At 37.6% G+C, this 24370-nt stretch overlaps 1 protein-coding gene across 1 annotated transcript in view; it reads right to left on the minus strand.

Annotated features, from left to right (window-relative positions):
* Positions 1-6223: 6223 nt before the first annotated feature.
* Positions 6224-24370, minus strand: part of LOC145791320 (nuclear pore complex protein NUP160-like) — a 47679-nt gene continuing 29532 nt past the window's right edge. Inside the window, exons 11-19 of the mRNA XM_082871671.1 lie at positions 22494-22779; positions 22173-22301; positions 21461-21569; positions 21292-21363; positions 17934-18069; positions 17099-17206; positions 13864-14004; positions 6904-7077; positions 6224-6811 (exon numbers count right to left, since the gene is read on the minus strand). Of these exons, the coding sequence (XP_082727797.1) occupies positions 6767-6811; positions 6904-7077; positions 13864-14004; positions 17099-17206; positions 17934-18069; positions 21292-21363; positions 21461-21569; positions 22173-22301; positions 22494-22779 (1200 nt within the window). The 3' untranslated portion in view covers positions 6224-6766. The remainder of the gene's footprint in view (positions 6812-6903; positions 7078-13863; positions 14005-17098; positions 17207-17933; positions 18070-21291; positions 21364-21460; positions 21570-22172; positions 22302-22493; positions 22780-24370) is intronic.

Genomic DNA, 24370 nt, shown 5'->3' on the forward strand with positions numbered 1-24370 from the left:
TTTTCAATATCTAGCGAACCTTTTGCCTCTTAAAATGACTATCCAAAATCGTGCATAACTTTAGAATAGTTTTGCGTCATAACGGAAAAACAACCAAATCCTAGAAATGGTTAATCCTCAAAGACTTTCTCTTTAAAAAATGCACAATATTGATCCACTTTCTAAAAAATAGGGGACTAGAGAGCCTTTGGCACTATCCTAGGCTCTTTATCATCTTGCGAAGTAATCATGAATATTTCCTTCTCAATCACCCAATGATGACGTTGAAATTTTTCACATCTGTTACCATGCAACTAAGAATGTAGAGTATCCTTATCTAATGGAGTAATTCACTAGTAGGCACATCGCTCTCACTGTCTCTAGGATATTGGAAATTTCTTTCCATTCTAAACTAGGCTACATAAAGCGCCATACTTAAAATTCTCTCTTTTATAGAGTTCCAAAATTCTATTCACGTCACATTTACTAAGAAAACTTTATGTGACTTAGTTACACTCCTGCAAAGTTGCTCACCTATAAGCACATGACACGAAGGGTTTACGTGGTAGCATACAATAATGCGCTACATGACCCTAAGCGTTCATAGGACAACATACAATAAAGCGCCTTATTACTATAAGTCTAAATTTCTCAACCTTATGAGAAGTAAGGTAAAAATAAGCTACTTAATGGTTACAGATCACCAAAAATGACTCTCTGCTAGTCCATTACCCAAATGGAGTGTAAAATGCTGATATGGAGAGCACTTAAGCAACAAACTAAAATGCAATTTCCAATTGAGAAACATATTGCGCCATCATCCATCTAACATAAACAATACTTAATTCCTTATCTCTGCTACACTATTGTGTTACTGAGTACCAGGAATAATCAATTTTCCAAGCATCCCTTTCTTTTCACAGAGCTTTCTAAAAAAACAACTCAAATAGATACTCGTTATCTCAGTCAAAAGTAAGAGCACAAAAGCTCTTATCTAATTAATCTTGACCTCATATGTGCAATGTCAAAATCATCTCAAAACTTTTGACTTATGGAAGATCAAATAGTCTTCACTAAGATGCGTATCGTAATCTATAAATGTGACGGGATTGGAGCTAGCTATCATGCCCTCGCACATATCGAGTCACAAATATCATAGTGAACTAAATGCGCCAATACAGATACCCTTCTATGACTTTCCAACTTACTTGTGCACAACTATTACAAACAAAGTTACACATTCACATGAGAGCAAGATGCCACAGGCGAGTGGGCTCGAGAAGGCCTACTCAAACCATCCATGTCATCTTCTCATCAATGAGATTAAGTATAACAAGCCACCGATTCATAACCAATATCATAAACTAATTCCAATCATCCTCATGTGTGAGTTCTCAAAGACAAGTGTAAACCAACTAGGTAATGACTCATAACTAACTAATGTTCACTAGATCACAAAAGGATGTCATGGAGATATCAAGTGCGCCTAAGTCGCAAATGTAACTAGTAAGTGCTAATCCCATGCAACTTCAAATCATTTTTATTCTCCATACATTTTACTGCATTTAGTTGAAACATGAAAATACTGCTCTTACCATCTTCATTTCTTGTTTCATGGTTAGTTGCTTATAATTCTACTATTCACTAGAAGGAGAGAATAAGCTACTAACCTATAACTACTCATGAAGCAACTCAAGCGAGAATCAGGCTAAAGAGTCTAATTCAACACAATGCTTTCATGAGTGATGTGTCAAATTCTTAGTCATAACAACCAACTTGGCCTTGACCTTTTAATTACTATGTTGCAACTTTTATGCTTAGTGACAAACACCATTCAAAGGCGTTAGCTTGGCTAATGAATCATACAAGGAAGCACATCTTCATGTCTCACACTCAAGTATGGAAACTATAAGTGTCCATACTTAGACAAGTTGGTAGGGCCAGTAGATTTTTGCAACCACTAGGTTCTAATCTTCTTAATTAGTGTTAATAAATTTTGCAACTTCTAAATACTAATCTTTTAACTTCAAGTGACACTTCAACGCACACTATCATAATGTGTGAAATTTTGCTCCATCCACTCCCATCAGCTGGGTAGAGAGCAAAACACTGCTCATACTAGCTACTTGTCTTACATTTAATGACTAACTCATTTAAGCTCACATGTCTTGGATGACTTGACTCATAGATATTGCTCCATCCAATGATGCAACATTATTAAAAGTAAAATTATAAAATCAATCTGCGCAGCTCAATAATCAGGATCACATCTAGATCTATTAAGGGCATATTAGTCTCACAACTCCAAACTCGCCAATCAAAACTGCTTAGAATGATACTAATCATTGTGCATACATCAGTTTTTATTGTGCCAATTAAGGCAACTAGGGCTCAACTAAGATTTGATCTAAAGTCTCCAAGACTTTTTGTGCATCTAAAGAAAGGATTATATTATTCACAATTGAACATCTCTACTAAGTCTAGATCAACCGAATTAAATTTCATAAACGAAGTCAATTAGAGGAAAAATGCGTATTGGGATTAATTTGATGAGCATATCACAATATAATTTTATCACAAAAATCTAAATTAAATAGTGACAATATTACATAAGTCATATGATCGAAAATCCGCTATGCTCGTAATCATTTCTTACACTATACGTGACAATTATTCAAAATTTAATTTAATTCAATTCATGCACAAAATATTTGCTTGGTTACAGTTTTCCAAAAACACTTTTCAAAAAATTCTACTTTCTTGTCTTTCGTGTTTTTTTTGTTTTAACTATTTTTTTTTTAATATTTTAAGCAATTTTTTTTTAAAACTTTTTAGACATACCTAACATAAATATACCTAAAAAGTAAAAAAATTGTGAAAAAAAAACTTTTAAAAATTCACTAAATACCAAAAAAAAAAAAACACGAGAATTCAGTACATTTTTTGTATTTTTATGTATTTATTAATTTTTTTAAATATTTTTTTACAAATTTTTTACTTTTTAGATACATCTAGGTAAGGTGCATCTAAAAAAGTAAAAAAAAAATATTTAAAATTTTAAAAATATTCACTAAAAACAAAAAAATACGAAAACCAAAAAATTCAGTTTTCAAAAAACTTAATCAAAAAAACTCAAACCAAACACACTGATTAGTTTTCGGGAGTAAATCTATAAAGATTTCTCTCAACCGAACAACCTCCCACTAGCTATAGCATGTCTAAAGCATGATAAATATTTAACTCCACATGATAACATCTCAATGTAATTAAAAGAAAATATGCTAGAATGTTTAATCATGGAATTGAAATTCACCAATATAAAGAAATCATGATATTTAAAATAACAAAATACTATAAGTTTTAAGCATTTAAAAGAACTTAACATGTTGTGTACAATAATGCCATAACATATTTCTATAATTTCTGCAATTTTCTAAAATTATTTAGAATTACAAGTAATTAATAATTACATAGAAAATTAGAAATAAATATTACAGAATCTGAAAAAAAATACAACAATCATACCAGTAAATAAACTTACATAACAATAGTCTATTGTAAAAATTTCAAGTCCAAAATCCACGTCATGCTCTCCCAAGAGCAATTTAACGTAAAAATATTGAATTATCCATTAATGAAAAATATTTGTTTCTCAAAAAATTCTGAACATTTAACATATTGTAGGAAAATGAATTACAAGTCCAACGGTATAAGCCATGCTCCAATTAGAATTACAACAAATAATATAGAAGCAATTAACGTAGTTTTGAATTAAAAAACAAACAAACAGGGCCTTAAAACAGCTGCAGGCAACAACTGGGCCTTTTGCGGCTCAAGCAGCTCGGCTCAGCACGCGATGACATCAGCGCACATGTCATGATGATGTCAGCACACAAGTAAGCTCTAATGCTCAACTCTCATCCGAAATTAGGATTTGAGTTTTCTCCTCAACCGTAAATTGGAATCAGACCAATAATATATTGTTTCAAAAGTTTTAAAACAAGGATCTAAAATATAAAGTTTTCACAACATGAAAATGAAGTATGTAAAAACAACATGCAGTCAAAGTTATGAAAATCAAATATGAATCTTCATTTTTCTCAAAATTCGACCGTCTAATTTTTGTAAAACTTTGCAGATATAATCTAAATTATATGAGCCACAGCATATATGAAATTCAAGTCGATCAGAGGTATTTTGAAAACCATCAATTTTCTTACTTGAAAAATATGTATAGATATTTTAAAATTACACACATGATTTAAGTTATATTTCATGCATAAAAAATACGAAAATATCCAATAATGACTCTGATATTAATATAAGAAAAATGAGAAATAATACACAACGGGAATAAATGGATTCATACATACTTTTTATGCTCAAACCAAATCTATGGATCATGTGGGTGAATCACATGTCTCCATTGATGTCTTGAATAATTCCCAACAGTGGGGTAAAACTAGTAAGGAACTACCCACTCTTTACAATACAAATGCTATGTTCTGTGTTTCCATGGAAAGAGAAAAAAGAAAGAGAGACTAAGAGAAAGAGATTAGCGGATTACCCATATGGTTAAATTAATCTTACCCATATAATACATTTATTATAATGGGAGTGTTATAATCACCCACAATTCTATCTCCTTAAGAGATGAGATAGTGGATTATATAATCTTATCCCTAGGATATGTTGATAAAAAATGAATCTCTCCTAATAAGGTCTCTCAATGGGTTATGGGTCATGCTACCATAGGCGACCCAATCAGCTATGAGTTCTAAACCCGACCCAATTTCCAACACTAACCTAACTCCGCCCACTTCCCCCCACTAGCTCTCTCTAACATCGGCTGCAACCACTGCGACCCCACTTTTGTCACCCCTCTCCAACCCAAGCCCACCATCATCATGCATTCCTCGCCTTCTTGAGTCGACTTGTTGTCTGCCTCATCAAATCCACCCCTTCCTTCTTACTCTTGGTTTTCTTTCTTCATTTTCTTCACTTGAGACCTATAAACCTTAAATCTAGGGTTTACAGATCATGACAAAAAATAAGAAGAAGAATAGGAACAACCGGGGGGGGGGGGGGAGAAGAAGTGGTGGTGATTAAGAAAGAAGAAGATGGAAAGAGATGGTTGTTGGAAAGTAGAAAAAAAGGGGAAGGAAGCATTGGCAAAAGGGGAGAAGGGCTGGGAGAGGGTCATCGGATGGGGAAGAAGGCTGGAGAAGGTCGCCGTAGGTAAGGGTGGGGCTGTCGGAGTCAGTTGGAGTAGTGTAGGGTCCAATGATAGAAAGTGGATTATGGTAGGTGTTAAAAAAAAAATGAAAAAACAGAAAGGGGATTGAAAGAAATAATTTAGTGTGTAATAGCAGCTCCCTTATTTTAACACCAATATCACAATCCAAGACACAAAACAGTTATCTTTTTTTTTGGGGTATGGCAAATGAAAATATTTTTCTACATGTCTAAATATGAAGGGATTCTTTAAAGAGTAATGCTAGAAATTTCAAAAATTCTATTAAAATTTTTATCAAATGTCTCACATGGGTCTGAAACCCACACTGTATGGATCCCATGTACGTCTTACATCTATGTAAAATATTTGATAAATTTTTTTAAAATCTACACTTTTACTCTTTAAAAGAGTGCCTCAATCAATAGACCAGCCAACCCCTTAGCCTGAATAGTGAGAGTAACGTGCACTACAAAACATGAAGACAATCTCTCCACGTAAAAGGTCACAGAATGACAAAAGGTTCTCTTTTTGTACCGAAAAAGAAAAGGTTGTCTTAATCGTGAAATAACACACAAAGGATAAGAACTCCTATTTTATTCCTCAAAAAAAAAAAATTTAATTAATCAATTAAAACTCCTATTTGGTTGTTGTGGTTTTTGATTTTTATTTATAAATAATAAAAAATAAAAATAAAAAAACCCTCATCTTACAAATCATCTCAAATAACCACTTGTGATAAAATTCTAAAACTACCCACTTTCTTAAAGAAATATCAAAAACTATTTTTAAATTTTCAAAATCATATTTGTGTAAGTAAACACAAAAATAGAAATGAAAAAAAAAAAGAAAAAAAAAAAAAAAGAAGAAGAAGCAGCCCCCGACACCACAACCAAAATCAACCTGTGATTTCATAGTACAATTCCTTGAAAGCATGTTTGGTACAATGGCTAGAATGAAATGCACATTATAATTTTGCATTTCCTTTCTCTTATTTGATACGCCTTATGCAAGTGAAAATTGTTATTCCATTGAAATAGTCATTCCAACCCTCATACATCCACAGAACAACTTGTGAATTTACTTTTCCGTACCGAAAAAGACAATTACATGGACAGTCACAAGCACATACAACAACAGGATGCACATCAAGATGAATAATTGATTTATGAATTTTACACCAAAAGGACTAGATGCTGCTATCAACAAAGACAAGCACCTGTTTGTGTAGACCATAAATTAACCATCCCAAAAAAAGAAAAAAGAAAAAGAAAAGACTGCTCATTTCCTTCCCTTCGTCCATACAACATCACCCTATAAACAAAATGTGTGAATTGATATTCTTATACTGCTCTCCCATTTAAGTTTCTTCCCACAAAACCCAAATTCAGGAGAACGGGACATTGAGGGTGATCTGAATCCATACGTAAAGAAGAACGATGAAGCTCAACTTTCTCACTCAGCATTATTTCGTACTCTCTCTTGCACTTGGCGTCATGATCTCCACAAAATCTTTGTCATTTAGCAACATATTAGCCATCAATGGAATTTTTTTTAGCAAGCTGCAGAAGATTGCACATCATCTGAGTCTTCTCTCAGCTGAAAACAACAAAATAAGAATGATCATGAATTTCACATATGGCAACAGGTTTAAAAAACAGAAGCTGTAAAAAAGAGGATATAGCATATACTAGATTGAGATGGTTCCGCAGAGCCCCTCGTATCAAGTTTTTCAGCTTTTCACATTGATCGACCATGTGACCCATTCTGATTAATTCTTCAAGTTGGCACCACAAGCGCTCGATTGTTGTGTACGGGAACCAAGCCGCAGATGGCCTTTTTCGACGAATGATGTCAGTTGGTCTCTGCAGAAAATAGCAACTTCAGTGGATAGCCAGAAGATGTCAACAATGGTCGCACATGATAATTATCATGTTAAATGATCCAACTATGGTCAAACAATTACATCTCATTTGAACATCTCGGGAAATTGAATGGCTCTACAGAGAACATCGTTTTACATAATCTAGAATGCTACTAACGCAACACAAATAAGGCCATAAAATAAAATGAAAGCTTAGCTGTCACTATGAATTGCAATTGGTTTCAAATTTCATGAAAATGGCTCAACATTTTCTTCTCATTTGTGATGATGGCTGTCATGTACTATGGCTCGAATTCACAAAAACGGATTAGTAAATAAAACTGTACTTGAATGTGAGCAAACAATTTTAATAAAACATCCATAGATGTTATATGTTGTGCACATCCAATGTTAATTTCCCTTGGTCAATTCACAACTTTATAAAGGGTTCGATACAAGCTTAATCACAGCTTTCCCATCATGATGATGGATCAATTTATTCAAAGCAAGCAAGTTTTTTTTTCCAATGATACCAACTTAAAGGAAAAAACTATTCCAGCTAAAGTATGGTTTGGTATATACTAGGTCCCTCTGGGGTACGCTAAAAATTAAGAAAAAATAAAATTGAGTACATGCTTTGTATACTTGATACACACATGCAAGTATTGTACAATACCCAATACATACCCAGTACGGGTATCACTTTTTCAGAGTACCCATGCTTCATAGGGGACAAGTTATTATTATACTTAATGAAATTTGTATTGCAGAAAAATAAATGTTTAGCGCTTCAATGGTGGTTGATTATTTCTTAACCACTAATAGTTGAGAACAAATTTCCTCCTTAAAATCTTGCACACGCAGACATGCGAACTTGACAGAGTCCTTCAGAGAATTCCCAAATTTTAGAAAGTATTTTCTCAAATTTGAACAATTTCATCTTATTCAGTGTTAACGTAATTATATCCGTCAATATAAACATCAACTTGAACACCAAGTCTCCGCCTGGAGAAATCTGAATTGATCCAGAAAGGTCAAATGCTTGGAACAATATACACCATATAACAATAATTATCACAATTGAAGTAAATTATCAAATAATAACAACAAATGATAATTATAATTCACTGCTGGAAATTTGTGTTCATGTATATAATATGATAGTGGTGTTGGTGGAAGATAGTGGCATGTATATCATATGATAGTGGTGTTGGTGGAAGATAGTAGCATGTATAGAATATGATAGTGGTGTTGGTGGAAGATAGTGGCATGTATATAATATGATAGTGGTAGATAGTGGTAATATATAATATGTAAGTGGCATATAATGAGTTATAATGATGTTTGTAATATCTCCTATATAAGGAGTGTCATTTGGTCTTGTAAGATAAGAAGTTTTGAATATAACATAAATATATTCCTTCTTCCCCATATTTTCGGAGTTCTTCTTCCTCATATTTTCTAAGTTGGTATCAGAGCAACAAAAAACACAGCAGCCCTAAAACCGTCATAGCCATGTCGGAAGTCACGTCCGAAACCACTTCAACCCCTGCCGCTGCCATTCCAGTGAAAATGTCCAACTCTCACTCTGTCCAAATCACCACCATCCGCCTAAATGGCGATAATTTTCTCCGCTGGTCACAATCTGTCCGGATGTATATCCGTGGGCAAGGAAAGATCGGTTACATCACTGGTGACAAGAAGGTCATAGCCATGTCGGAAGTCATGTCCGAAACCACTTCAACCCCTGCCGCTGCCATTCCAGTGAAAACGTCCAACTCTCACTCTGTCCAAATCACCACCATCCGCTTAAATGGTGATAATTTTCTCCGCTGGTCACAATCTGTCCGGATGTATATCCGTGGGCAAGGAAAGATCGGTTACATCACTGGTGACAAGAAGGCTCCTGCTGTTAATGATCCGCTGTTCGACAGTTGGGACGCTGAAAACTCCATGGTTATGACATGGTTGGTCAATTCCATGGAGGAGGATATAAGCTCTAATTACATGTGCTATACTACTGCACAAGAGTTGTGGGATAATGTTAGTCAGATGTATTCTGACCTAGGAAATCAATCTCAAGTTTTCGAATTAACTTTGAAGTTGGGAGAGATTCGTCAAGGAGATGATTCCGTCACCAAATATTTCAATTCGTTGAAAATGTTGTGGCAGGATCTTGACATCTTCAACACATACGAATGGAAATCGGTTGACGACTGCAACCACCACAAGAAAACTGTGGAAGACAGTCGTATTTACAAGTTTCTTGCCGGCCTCAACATTGAGTTCGATGAAGTGCGAGGAAGAATTATTGGCAGACCTCCTCTCCCATCCATTGGCGAAGTATTTGCCGAAGTCAGAAGGGAAGAGAGCCGAAGGAGTGTCATGCTTAAGAAAAAAGGTACTGGTGAATCAATTGAAATTTCTGCTTTAATTAGCGATGTTGCGGCCAACAAGGCTGCAAATTACCAGCGCAGGTTTGATGATAAGCCACGGGTCTGGTGTGATTTTTGCAACAAGCCTCGCCATACACGCGAAACGTGTTGAAAGATCCATGGCAAACCTGTCAACTGGAAAAACAGCAAACAAGGAGAGAAGAATCGTGGCTTTCCGACCGCTAATGAAGCCGATTCAGGTCCCTTCAACAAAGAGCAGATTGATCAACTCTTAAAGCTGATAAAATCCAACTCCTCATCCGGTACTCCTAGTGTTTTGTTGGCACAAACAGGTAGAAATCCTAAAGCCTTCTCTTGCCTAAACTTCTCTCCGTGGATCATAGATTCCGGTGCCTCCGATCACATGACTAGTTTTTCCCATTTATTTAGTACCTATTTCCCTTGTTCTGGTCATGACAAAATCAGAATAGCCGATGGTAGTTTTTCACCTATTGCAGGAAAAGGATTTATTAAACTAACTGAGAAAATTAATCTCAATGCTGTTCTTCACGTCCCCAACTTAGCCTGTAACCTTTTGTCTGTCAGTAAACTATCTAAGGATTCTAATTGTCGTGTTACATTTTTTGAATCCCATTGTGAATTTCAGGACCAGAACTCGGGGATGATGATTGGGCGTGCTAGGATGCTTGAAGGTCTTTACTACTTTGATGAAGTACCTGTTAGTAATAAAAAAGCTCAGAGCTTTAATAGTACTAGTTCAATCTCTGTTCGAGAAAAAATAATGCTATGGCACTATAGGCTAGGACATCCTAGTTTTCTTTATCTGAAACATTTATTTCCAAAATTATTTAAAGGGATTGATTGTTCTTCTTTTCATTGTGAAAGTTGCATTTTTGCAAAATTTCATCGCTCTACTTATTTGCCAAAACTTTACCAGGCTTCCAAACCTTTTTATTTGATTCATAGTGATGTTTGGGGCCCTTCTAAAATCACTACTCTTTCTGGTAAAAGATGGTTTGTTACATTTATTGATGACCATACCCGCTTATGTTGGATTTATTTGATGAATAAAAAATCTGACGTGAAAAATTTATTCACAAATTTTTATAATATGATTGAAAACCAATTTCAAACCAAAATTGGTATTTTACATTCTGATAATGGAACAGAATATTTCAATGAGCAGTTGGGTGAGTTTTTGGAAAAAAAAGAAATTTTTCATCAATCTACATGTCGGGATACCCCTCAACAAAATGGCATTGCAGAACGAAAAAATAAACATTTACTTGAAGTAGCACGTGCTATAATGTTTTACATGCATGTTCCTAAATATTTATGGGGTGAAGCAATTTTAACAGCCTCTTATTTGATAAACACGATGCCTACAAAGGTGTTAACATACAAAACACCTTTTGATTGTCTCAAAACTTTTTTTCCTGACACGAGGTTGTTTTCTGATTTACCCGCCAAAGTTTTTGGATGTACTGCCTATGTTCATGTTCCCAGTCAATTTCGTTCAAAACTTGACCCCCGTGCTATAAAATGTGTTTTTTTGGGTTATTCCTCAAACAAAAAGGGGTATAAGTGTTTCGATCCTCAAACCAAGAAATTTCATGTGAGTATGGATGTGTCATTTGTGGAAACAAAATCCTATTTCCCCAACACTTCTCTTCAGGGGGAGACACGTGGAGTAGAAGACCGTTTTTGGGATATTTCTATCCCGCTCCCCAATGTCATTTATCCTACACAAAAACCACATCAGTCTGATAATGATCACTTAGGAGAACCAAGTTCTATGGTGCCTAGTCAAGAAGATTCTTGTTTAGGGGGAGAAGTACTACAAAATGATCTAAATCCTGAGCTTCAGGTTTATACTAGGAAGCGATTTCATCTGAGGAATAATGACCCGAATGTCCATCCTAATGACCCGAATGTCCACCCGAGTTTTGGCATCGAAATTTTAGGTAATCCTATTCCTTCTATTTCCGACCTTGATGTTCCTATAACAATTAGGAAAGGTGTCCGAAATTGCATTAAACATCCTATTGCAAATTACCTCTCCTATCAAAGACTGTCTAAAAACCATAGAGCTTTCACATCTAGGATTTCACACTTGTTTGTTCCAAGGAATATACAGGAAGCATTGGATGATCCGAATTGAAAATTAGCAGTCATGGAGGAGATGAATGCTTTAAGGAGAAGTGGTACTTGGGAGATAGTTGATCTACCCAAAGACAAGAAAACAGTTGGGTGTAAATGGGTGTTTACGATAAAATGTAACGCAGATGGAAGCGTTGAGAGATACAAGGCGAGACTGGTGGCTAAAGGCTTCACTCAAACTTATGGGATCGACTATCAGGAGACGTTTGCTCCTGTTGCTAAAATAAATTCCATCAGAGTACTGTTATCTCTTGCAGTAAATTCAGATTGGCCTCTACATCAACTTGACATTAAAAATGCATTTCTCAATGGTGATCTTGAAGAGGAGGTGTTCATGAGCCTACCGCCGGGATTTGAGCAGAGACTTGGAAGCGACAGAGTATGCAGATTGAACAAGTCATTATACGGACTCAAACAATCACCAAGAGCGTGGTTTGAACGCTTTGGGAAGGCAGTTATCAGTTGTGGCTTCTCGCAGAGTCAAGCAGATCACACAATATTTTATAAACATTCAAAAGACAGTAAAATTGCAATTTTGATTGTTTATGTTGATGACATCATTTTAACTGGTAATGATGAAGCAGAGTTAGCAACCCTCAAAGAGAAACTCGCAAAAGAATTTCACATTAAGGATCTGGGAGCCCTCAAGTATTTCCTCGGAATGGAATTTGCAAGATCCAAGGAAGGTATATTCGTTAATCAGAGAAAATATGTTCTTGATCTCCTTGGAGAAACAGGTATGCTTGGTTGTAAGATGGTGGAGACTCCGATCGAGCCTAACTTGAAGTTACAAGCTGCTAAGGCTGAAGAAGTCAAAGAGAGGGAACAATATCAGCGACTTGTAGGGAAATTGATTTACTTGTCTCATACGCGGCCTGATATTGCCTTTGCAGTCAGCATGGTAAGTCAGTTCATGCACTCACCAGGGACAGAGCACTTTGAGGCCGTTTATAAGATCTTAAGATATTTGAAAGGAACTCCAGGGAGAGGCTTACTGTTCAAGAAACATGGACATCTTCAAGTTGAAGTATACACAGATGCAGACTGGGCAGGAAGTGTTACAGACAGGAGATCAACATCCGGATACTGCTCCTTTGTAGGTGGGAACCTAGTTACATGGCGGAGTAAAAAACAGAATGTGGTAGCTAGAAGTAGTGCAGAAGCAGAGTTCAGAACTGTTGCCCATGGAATCTGTGAAGTAATGTGGATTAAAAGAATTCTTAAAGAATTAAAGCTTTCTCACCCGACACCTATGAACAAAGCAGCTATATCTATAGCTCATAATCCAGTTCTACATGATCGCACAAAACATATAGAAGTGGATAAACATTTCATCAAGGAGAAAATCAATGCTGGCATAATCTGTATGACCTACCTCCCAACAGGTGAACAATTAGCTGATGTGCTAACGAAGGGACTACACAAGAAGCAATTTGATAGCTGACTAGCAAGCTGGCTATGGAAGATATCTTCAAACCAGCTTGAGGGGGAGTGCTGGAAATTTGTGTTCATGTATATAATATGATAGTGGTGTTGGTGGAAGATAGTAGCATGTATAGAATATGATAGTGGTGTTGGTGGAAGATAGTGGCATGTATATAATATGATAGTGGTAGATAGTGGTAATATATAATATGTAAGTGGCATATAATGAGTTATAATGATGTTTGTAATATCTCCTATATAAGGAGTGTCATTTGGTCTTGTAAGATAAGAAGTTTTGAATATAACAGAAATATATTCCTTTTTCCCCATATTTTCGGAGTTCTTCTTCCTCATATTTTCTAAGTTTCACATAACTGAAGAAAGAAAACAATATCTGCAAATGGGTTAAGGACTGTCACTAAGAAGGTAGTTTGCCGAAGTACTTGCACATTCCAATTTTTGGTTACGCTTAGGCATTATAGGTTGGGTTTCACACAGATATTGACTAGTAGGTAGAGTAAGCAATGGAAATACAATAAAAACTTTAAATTTAACTAGGACCAACAGTTCATAAAATTTCAGTGGCAGTTTGTAAAGATCAATGCTCTGTCTAGCAAAGAAGACTGATATTTTCAACTAATGCCAAAGGACACAATGTACTTGAGAAGAAGATTAGTACCCTCTGCATAGTGATCAACATAATAAAATCTTTAAAAATACCCATGATCAACATAAATTAATAAACGTTTCCTGGTACTTGTGCAAAGATCAAAGCTATTTGTTTCAAGGAAGAGACAGAAATTTACCATTGATGCAAAGGATTCAAAGTACTCAAGCAAGAGATTAGTAGCCTCTGCATACCGGCCATAATCAACATATAGTTGAAACAAGAATGCAGGGTTTGCTTCATTGCCAGTCATCCCCAAAGTACTTTCCCTTCGAACACCCTGTCATAACCATGAACATCAAGCAAATTCGTAGGGTATGGCTTTAGTCATGAGAAAACAAGAACTTCACATAAGGCAAGATAATCAAAACAAGGCCAGATATTCACCCATTTAAAACTATATAAACTTGCTTCAATTAGAAATTACAAACTACATAGCAAAGTACTATGTGGAGAGGTGAGATCTAATTGAGGTACAGATCAGTTCATAAAGCTCACACAAGACAAAGAGTTGCCAATTAATCGTGTTCCAATTTCCTTTCCCCCATCCATTGATGTTAAGAGCAAAATACCATTTCAGGACATTCAAACAAATATTGAAAAATAGGAGTTGCGCTCACTGACTGGGTGATGAGGGATCATATCTGGCAGGCCAGCCTATCAATGTCTGGCCAAATTGAAAAGGCCCAAATATCCGATTAAGTCCAAAACTGCTTCTAGATTCAGAACCCTGACATTACTAAAATATGTCCTCTAATGCATAGTCAAGATTAGTCATTTACTAAATATAAAGAGTCTTTTTTGGGTTCTTTTTAATGCATCAGAATCTACTATTTTCATTACTTGTTGCTTTTTATACCGAAAATTTACTTTTATACCGAAAATTTACTTTCTTTCAAGTTCCCATTTAACCATATAGCTTTATTGAGGGAGATAGTTGCTAAGCAGGATGGCCATGGAGCCCTTTGGGAGGTATAATGCTGTCTGAGGTGGTGGTTGCTAGCTCACTGAAGATGGACTGGGTGGGAGCATAGGCGATCATGAAGCAAGAGAGCTGGCTTCTGTTTGTAAGAGGGTCTGGCCTTGCAAGCCAATTTATCTGAGAGCACAATACCACATGTTCTTCTGCTGTCAATCTGGAGGTAGAAAGCACTTTTGGTAGTTGCACTGAAGTACTCGGAGGCTTCGGTGACTACAATGGCTGACTGATGCTAAACAAGAGAAGAAAGGTACAGAGCCATCTATGTGCCTGTGTCATGATCTAGAGTTTATTGTCATGTAGAGATCTCTCTCTAAAATTAGTGAAGGGGTGAAAGTCCTTCGAAAGAAATGGGACCAGCCACCCTGACAAACTCGAATTTAATCACCAAGCCACAAGACCCCAATGATTCCTCATGAGGGTCATGGGATCGCTTGAACAGCCCATGACTATGGGCTCCGGTACCAACCTTGAGGGAGGGGGTTTCTAGGCCCCACTCTAGAGAGAAGCTAGTGTAGAGTATTAGGGTGCCTTTAGATCATAGCAGATGTGCACCCAAATGAAGAACTACCCAGCCAAGCTGAGGGAGGGTCGAGCGAATGTATCACAAGTGCAGGTCGGCATCCTTGGGTAGAGAGCTATCTTGAGCAAATGGGAGAGAATCATCCATGCCTGGGGCTTCCTGAAGATTGGTTCCAAGAGCCTTGGCTCGAGGCTAGGGCATTGTGTAAGCTAGCCTTGAGCAACATAAGTGACGGTGTCTGGTTGGTCCAAGTTTTATGCAGGCTCACATTTATGTTGAATCTAGTATCTAGTTCAAGTCCTTGCAAGATAAACTACTGTTTTATCATGTGGATTTCAATGTGATAAATTAGAAACTTAGGATATTTAATAAGTTTGTAAAAGATAATAGAAAAAAAGTAGGGAGAATTTTGACTTCAAATGAAATGTGGAAACAGAGACCTAAAACAATTGAACTTCAATATATTCATAAGGAAAATATTCAACTTGCAAAGATATAGTAGTATCAAGGCTTGCACTAAAGTTTTGTGAAAAGAATATCCGAAAAGGTGAATCTCTTTCAAAGATACTAAGAAGGCCTCCTCCTGCATCCCAAAACTTATCCCAAGAAAATGAGAACCATAATACAGCAAGAGGAGAAAAAAGGATAGAGGTGCAAGGAATAAAAAGAAGAAAAACAAAACATTGACATAAACTTAGAGTGATTTTGTGGGAGTTCTTTTTCTAACACCAATTTTGTTGGAGTTCAAATAGAAGATGAACTTTAGTCAAACTGTTAAGCTATGCACAACAACTTGACTAAAGGAGAAGGAATGAAATTCTACAATCTAGAGGAAGTGATGTAGAAATAAGTAGAAGAGAGGGAAAGAGGAACACACAGCCGCAGCCTTTTACTCTCAATAATATTATTCCAAAAGTTGATTATTACGCTGCAAACCCTAGTGTATAATTGAAAGAATACTTCTAAGAAAGTGATGTATCCATGCCGTGTTCGTGTCGGACACTGACACTCTTTGGACACTTTCCTGACACGTGTTCGACACTCTTCAAAGCGTGTGTCCTATTTTTTAATTTTTTTAAAGACCTAGACACTTGGAGGACACATGTCTATCGCTTAAACACACATATCTATCAATTAGACACAAGTGAAACTAATTATAAGTTTGAACAAAATAACTTAAGATACAATAATAAAACAAAAACTATATAAATTTATAGAAATTAGTGTCATATTACATTTTTTATTATCTTTGAATGATATATTTAACATATAATAAATATATAAAATTATATATTTCATGTGTCTCCCACATGTCGTGTGTCTTGCATTTTTAGAAAATTGGTGTGTCCATGTCCGTGCTTCTTAGTACGAAACTATTCCTATTATTATTTGGAAACAAAATTAGAATATCTTTCTAATAATTATATTATTAAACTAACTAAACAATAATAATAATAATAATAATAATAATAATAATAATAATAATCTACCAATGACATTTATAAGACCAAAAGGTCGTCAAGCCCATGGGCTTCACCCTAGGCTTCAATTCTGATAATTAGCTTCCAGCCAGTCAAGGGTTGTGTCATCAGGAAGTTATAACTAATCAATGTACGATGTGAATATCTAGTCTTCAGACAAAGATGGCAAATTGGAAATTAGGAAAGAATGGACAACCTACGAAGACAATTCAAATCAAAGACCAAAAGCCTAAAAAAAATGAAAAAACTTGAAGGAAGCTTCATTGTTGCATTTCTATAACATATATATATATATAACCACATTATCCAATGTAAACCAAACCAAACCAAGCCTTAAGTCCCATCAAATGGGGTCGGCGCACATTATCCGATGTATGGCTAAATAATTTACCTTGAACATCTGAACCAACCAAAGTGGCAATTCAATTTGAGGATCAGCAGAAAGAAGAGTTTCTGCAACAATTACTGGTAATCTGGAATGAAATCCTTTGTATTTTTCCTGTAATTAATAAGTACCAATGGAAAATATATCAGTCATATGAGACAGGACAAAAAGAAAACTACAATTATTGCTCATAATCCACAAAAGTCTACGCCATTTCCTGAATTAATCAAACAATTAAGCACAACATTGACCCATGCCACTCCAAAGGTTAGACTAATGTTCTAATTTCAGCTCTACTAAGAAATTTGGAGACAAAAATCTTTATTACAAGTCTACCTTCAAGAACATATAAAATAATCACAGGGTCTTTGAGGAGGTTCTAAATGCCACAAAAACACAGAATACAATCACAAGGCCTTTGAGGAAGTTCTAAATACCACTAATTAATGAAGCCAAACTCATTTTATTTCTTCAAAAATATCACACCATAAACGGCGCCTAACCCATTACAATAATTCTAAATGCGGCTTAGTAAGCAATCCCCTGGACTCCCATGGAGGCGGCAGTGGGGAATCTTGGATGGGCGGATAGAAAAATGCCTATAGATGAAGTAGGCCAGAGTAACCTGCTGGCAAATGCCAGCAATATATTAGTGTCATATTTCCCTACATGACATTAAACTACCAACAGCATGCATACAAAACAACTAACAGCTTCGATGAATATCTATCAAAGAACATAAGGAATTAAAAATCCCTTGAGTTTATTGAAAAGTAAGAACAAAAACTTCACATATAACAGAAAGTTAAAATGACTTAAAAACGAAGGAAGCAGTACGAACAAGATAGAGCTCAAGTGTTTCCCACTGGGTATTCCCTTTAGACTGATGCGTTGGAGGAATCGTATCAAGTGAACCATGAACAACCACTTCATCTTTTGATGATGTCAACAGGAGACCGGACATTTTAATGTCATTCCTGAAAGGTATATGTTAAAACCTATCACCTACTTCACCCACTTAAACCTACTCCACTAAACCTAACCCACTACACCACTACCACCTCACCTACTCCACTAAACCTAACCCACTACACCACTACCACCTCCACTTCACCTACTCCTTACCTACTACACACTCACCCTCTTCTATATATAGGAATCATGAATCATTGTAATAAATCAATAAACATCAATCAATATACATAAATTTTTACATGGTATCAGAGCAAGGTTAAGCACTTAGTATTTTTCGCTTCACCGGCGGGCGGCAACCTCGCCTTGGCCGTCCGCCGGACCTCAACCTATTCCGCTTATTTTCTACACATACCTTGACTTCTTCAACATTTTCTTACACCCCTCCTCCGCTATGTCGGTGGCGGCACCCGCATCATCGTTTAGCCTCTATCGCCGTTCACCTCGCCTCTCACATATCCGTGGTTGTACTCTTACTCGTCGTCGTCGTTGGCGTTTCTGGCGCTGCTTTTCTGCTCGTCACTGCTGTTTTTTTTCCCGATTTGCTCTCTCTCTCTCTTAGCCATGGATTTGGGTGTGGGGTGTAGAGCTGTGGCTCTGTTGTTGGTAGCCATGTTTGCTGGCTTGAAGGTTTCAATGGCAGCAGTGTACAAGGTTGGGGACTCCGCTGGTTGAACCATCATTGGGAATATTGATTACAAGGCCTGGGCTGCTTCCAAGACATTTCATGTTGGAGATGTCATCATTTTTCGAATACAATTTTCAATGTCACGTGTTGCAAGTGCCCCACAAAGAATACCAAGCCTGCAGAAGTGTAAGACAGTAACATGCATCTCCACATACAGCTTGGGTAATGTGTAACTATCAAAAGCACAAGCTTCTTGGACATCCCTCTCTCTCTCTCTCCATGGACCCAACATCATCATCATGCACCCACTCTATCTCCCTCTCTCTCATCTTTTCCCACTTTCAAACCCACTTTAATCATATCTCTCCTTTCTCTTAATTTATTTCATCCACAAATATTTTTCTCTATTTTCTTTATCCATTATTTTCTTTTATTTTATTTTTCTTATTAAACAAAACAACACCACAAAATAACACCAACAACATTCCACAACCTTGTCATTTTATTCATATCAGGGGATCAACCCCAATCACACTTTTACATCAAAAAAAAAAAACCCACACAAACAAAAACAAAACTACCACACCCACAGTGGGATTTTTCTTCTCTACTCAGCCGCCGGTCTTTTCTTCTTGCCTCTGTCCTGGGTGGTCCTTGCCGGTGTTGCCTCGGTGCTTCCTAGACCACCAAGCAAGTTGCCTCCTCCCTGCTCCTCCACTACAGCATACGGTGGACCTCCAAATCGGAACATCACGGTGGCCTTCCGCTTCAGCTCCTTATTTTCCGCCTTTAGCACACTTAACTCTGCTCGCGCATCCTTATACATGCGTTGGAGCAGAGCCAGTTGGGCGTTTAACTGCTGCACCTCATTTGTCCTACTCTGCAGCCGGTTCGACAAATTTGTAACCGCAGTCATGGTTTCCACACATGACTTCAATGTATACTGATTGGCCTCCACATCCGACTGCACTGCCATTCTTTGCTCCACCGACCGCATCGGAAAGTTCAACGGAGCAAAACCAGAGGTGTTTGGTTGAGGTTCACGGGCCTCCGCACCAGTTATCTCTCTTGTTGACTCGTTGAGGTCGGGAAAGAGAGTGAGTAGACCACGGGATGAAGAGGCCATATTCTGGGTAGCTGAACGGGAAGAAGAGGCCATGTTTTTTGGGTTGCTGAGTGTTTCAGCGAAATAGCAATTTCAGACTGATAATGTTCGGAAGGGGAGTGTTTCAAGATTTGCAGCTCTTAGAGGCAATCTCTCAGAAAAACGAATATCTCTCTCAGAAAATGAAGAGTTTTTCAGAAGTTTTTTCCCAGGTTTTTTTGTCTTCGCTTCTGCCTCAAGCACAGCCTCCGCATTGGTTTATATCGACACTGACGACGCGGCCGACACGCCACTCTGTCGCTCACGTGCCTCGCCGCGTCTCCGGCTCACCTTTTGATGGCTCGACGCTTTCTGTCGGGCACGACTTTTGATGAAGTAGGCGCGCCTTTTGAGGGCGCAACTTTTGATGGCACGTCTTTTTATGGATTGGGCACGCCTTTTGATGGCACGCCTTTTGAAAGATTGGGCACACCTTTTGAGGGTGCGACTTTTTAGGGGTCCGACAAGACTCTGTAAACTGTCCCGACATTGATTCCGGTTAGCTCCTTCATGGGTCCGACAAGACTCTGTAAACTGTCTCGACATTGATTCCGGTTAGCTCCTTTATGGGTCCGACAAGACTCTGTAAACTGTCCCGACATTAATTCCGGTTAGCTCCTTTATGGGTCCGACAAGACTCTGTAAACTGTCCCGACATTGATTCCGGTTAGCTCCTTTATGGGTCCGACAAGACTCTGTAAACTGTCCCGACATTGATTCCGGTTAGTTTCTACAAGGGTCCAGCAAGACTCTGTAAACTGTCACAACAACTGTCACAACATTGTCTGCTACAACGGTCTGACATGACCCCATAAACTGTCTTCTACATCGGTCTGACACCACCATACAGTGTCCTCTACAACGTTATGACACCCCCATACAGTGTCCTCTACAACGTTATGACACCCCCATACCGTGTCCTCTACAACGTTATGACACCACCATCCAGTGTCTTCACCAATGGTCTGACACGACCATACAGTGTCACCTATCCTCTTTTATTTTTATGTATTTTCTTGTTTTGTAACTCTCTCCAAACTCAAGTTGGTTAGTTCCTATCCCCCTTGAGTTTGCGGGGGGCTGTTAAAACCTATCACCTACTTCACCCACTTAAACCTACTCCACTAAACCTAACCCACTACACCACTACCACCTCACCTACTCCACTAAACCTAACCCACTACACCACTACCACCTCCACTTCACCTACTCCTTACCTACTACACACTCACCCTCTTCTATATATAGGAATCATGAATCATTGTAATAAATCAATAAACATCAATCAATATACATAAATTTTTACAGTATATATTACATTAATAATTTACAAAGGAATCCAAGGGAGGGGACTTATGTCAAAAATAAACATTAAGCTAGACCCAAAATGTCAAACAATAAAAGGATTTAACACACTCTGAACAAATAAAGAAACAGATATCAAACATATCTTACCCAATCAATGAGGGACCTACTCTATTTGGACAGCACTTCAATGACATTGCAATAAAGACTCTTTCCAGTTCCCTAAACAAAAAACAAAAAGGATTAATATTATAGAGGTTACGCCAAAGATCCAAAGGTAGCACATATAATACTGTACAATTTGAAACAGGAGCTACACCTCTTCAATCCCGAACCCTTCCAAAACTTCAAAATAACTGTAAAAGCCATGTCATATAAGTCTGCCTGGAGCAACAAGTCAACCAAGTCCGGCGGGGGTTTTTCATTCCCTGGAAGGAGAAAAGGCCAATAAGAACAGAAAGGAAAGAAAAGCTGACACTGTTCTGCCCAACTAGTTAAAAGTTGAATATATGTCAGAATGCTTGAGAAAGGGTCAATTTTCTACACAAGTTCATCATCATGGGCAGTGTTTCTACATCAATTACCCAATCCACATGGGTGGCCCGATGGCAATTTCAAGGTTTATATTATATTAAACATCAATCACTCAACCCACATGGGTGGCCCAATGGCAAGGGCCTTGGGGCAAACTGTAAACTCAGACATTCTAGGTTCAACTCTTGTTGCCCACACCCAGTCTTTACTATATACATGTCTTGCCGACGGGTGCATGCATCCAGGGATTACCCAACCCATTCACAGGATGGGTAGGATGGGGTTTCATCCACATCACAATAATATTAACAGCAGCAGCAGCAACAACAATAATAAACATCATTCACTTCTGAAGATGAGTTAATGTGAGTATAGGTAGAGGGATAAGGCTAGAACTTTAGTTTTGGGCTTAACATAAATTACTCTCAAACCTGAAGTTGTCTCCAATATTTATGTATGAGAAGTACAATGTTTCTAGGATAACAAAAGAACTGTACCAGTAAATGTCCATTTGACATTTGCCAATGAGAGCATATATTCAGCTGATGTTAGCACAAACTCGTTTTCAAGCTTCTCTACATCAACATAAGATTGCAATCTTTGTGTTTGAATACCATTGCCAGCCGCTGCAGCAGAAAAGAAAACATATTATTGTGTACATGACCACTCTACTATACTTGTAGGGTGATAAAAGCATATGGTAAACAAGAGAAGAATCATAGAGAGGGCAGTTATAATGATTATTAAAAGAAATTAAAGAAATTCCTAGCAAATGGATTCTTTACACTGTTCATCCACCGTTAATCTAGCCTTTTTACTTGAATAATGTTCTTTCTGAAGAGAGCTTTCTTCAAGTAGAGGATCGATCCAAGCATATGCAGGATGAACAAGATGCAGTGCATTGATAGTAGCAGAGAGCCCATTCAGCCTCTCTTGCAGAACCAGGGACCTGCGTTGGTGGTCTTTGAAAGCTGCTTCAGCTTTCAATTGAGCTGAATATAGATAAATATAAGTTGCTGCTCTTCTCCAGTTATGTTGGCGCATCTCAAACGCATAAAGCAATTTAAAAGGGTTCGGCTTTGCTGAAATATCTGAGCGCCCCGCCTACAAGAAGTCAGAGCAAAAACTGTGAGAATATAGTTCTAGTTCTATTCGGTTTTCCTTTTTCCTTTTAGGCTTAAGAATTAGAGTTCTATTTAAGTGACGTATTCTTTTAGGCTTAGGAATTAGAGTTCTATATAAGTGATGTATATGTATTCTTTGTTTTAACTATTCAGTCTAATATACAGTTTCATTCAAAAAACTTACATGATATCAGAACAGTCACCATTATTCTCTTATTCAAAACCCTAGAACTGTCACCATTGTTCTTTGATTCGTGCTCTCTCGGACTCACTGGTTGTCTTCAACTTGGGTGGGTGACCCATCTGTTCCTAATTCAAAGTCGTGTTTGCTGGTCTTCGCTTTCTCTCAGTGCGTCGACTTGGTGCTTCAAGTCGTCTTCTCTCTCTGGTCTGAAGTCATGAAGGCTCTCTGATTTTTTGGTCCGAAGTCGTAGCTCTCTCGTCTAGGTCTGATCGTGTTCGCGAGGGTTCTTCATTCTCTCACTCTGCTTCGAGGCAACAAGGGCTCACTCTCACTCAGCTTTGCTTCGTGAAGAACCTCTCTCGCGAAGGTTTGCTCTCTCTCTCTCGGTGGTGTCGTTTTCGCAAAACTTCTCTCTGGCTCAGCTTCGCTTCGTGAAATCCATCTCACTCGCTGATTTCTATCTTTGTTGCTGGTTCTAGGTATTTACACTTGAAGCCCTAATTTGTTTTATTTATACTTCGACCCATAACATTCTATAAAATTTGTTTTGTTACAATGTCAGACACTGAAATCCAAGCCATCAAATGCAAACTCACTGGTGGCAATTATGCCTATTAGGCCAGTGTTATGAAGAATTTTCTTCTCAATCAAAAAAAATGGGGCTATGTTTCTGGTTTTATTCCTCGTCCATCGAACCCGAAGGCAAAAAGATATTTGACTTCCTATAATACGTGGGATTGTGATAATGTCCAAGTTCTGACCGGATTTTAATTATATGAATGATCGTATTGGAATGATATTTTCCAAGTACAGTACTGCCAAGGAAGTGTAGGATTATTTACTAGGTGTTTATCAGCAGCCCAACTTTGCCAAGCGATATGAGCTTGAAATAGCTATTCAGAGTGCTCGTCAGCGGGATCAGACTATTCAGGACTTCTATATTGAGATGATAGGTCTCTGGGATCAGTTAGCTCTTATGGAACCACCTAGTCTCAAGATACTAGACGCTTATATTGAGTTTCAGGAGCAGGGTCGTTTAGTGCAGTTCTGAACGGCTCTTTCCCCTCAGTATGAGGCTATCTAAGGTGGCATCCTTCACCGGTCTCCTTTTTTCTCCATGGATGCTATTGTTCGTGAGTTCCTCTCCGAGGAAACCCGTCTTAAGACGACCAATCAGACTCTGCCTCCCTCTGTCTTTTTGGCTCTTTCTAAGCCTCCTTTATTATCGACTCCACCTCCTCATCAGCTTCAAGCTACTACAAAACCCAAAAAAGGACCATTAGGTCCATATGAGTGTGTTTTCTGCCATCAGAGAGGTCATTGGAAGAGCAACTATCCCAAGAAGGGATGTCAGCTTACTCCGTCTTCTCAAACACAGTTCCGCAGT

Source organism: Camellia sinensis, chromosome 5 (genome assembly GCF_055761805.1).
Source record: "Camellia sinensis isolate YWXY chromosome 5, ASM5576180v1, whole genome shotgun sequence".
Lineage (NCBI taxonomy): Eukaryota > Viridiplantae > Streptophyta > Magnoliopsida > Ericales > Theaceae > Camellia > Camellia sinensis.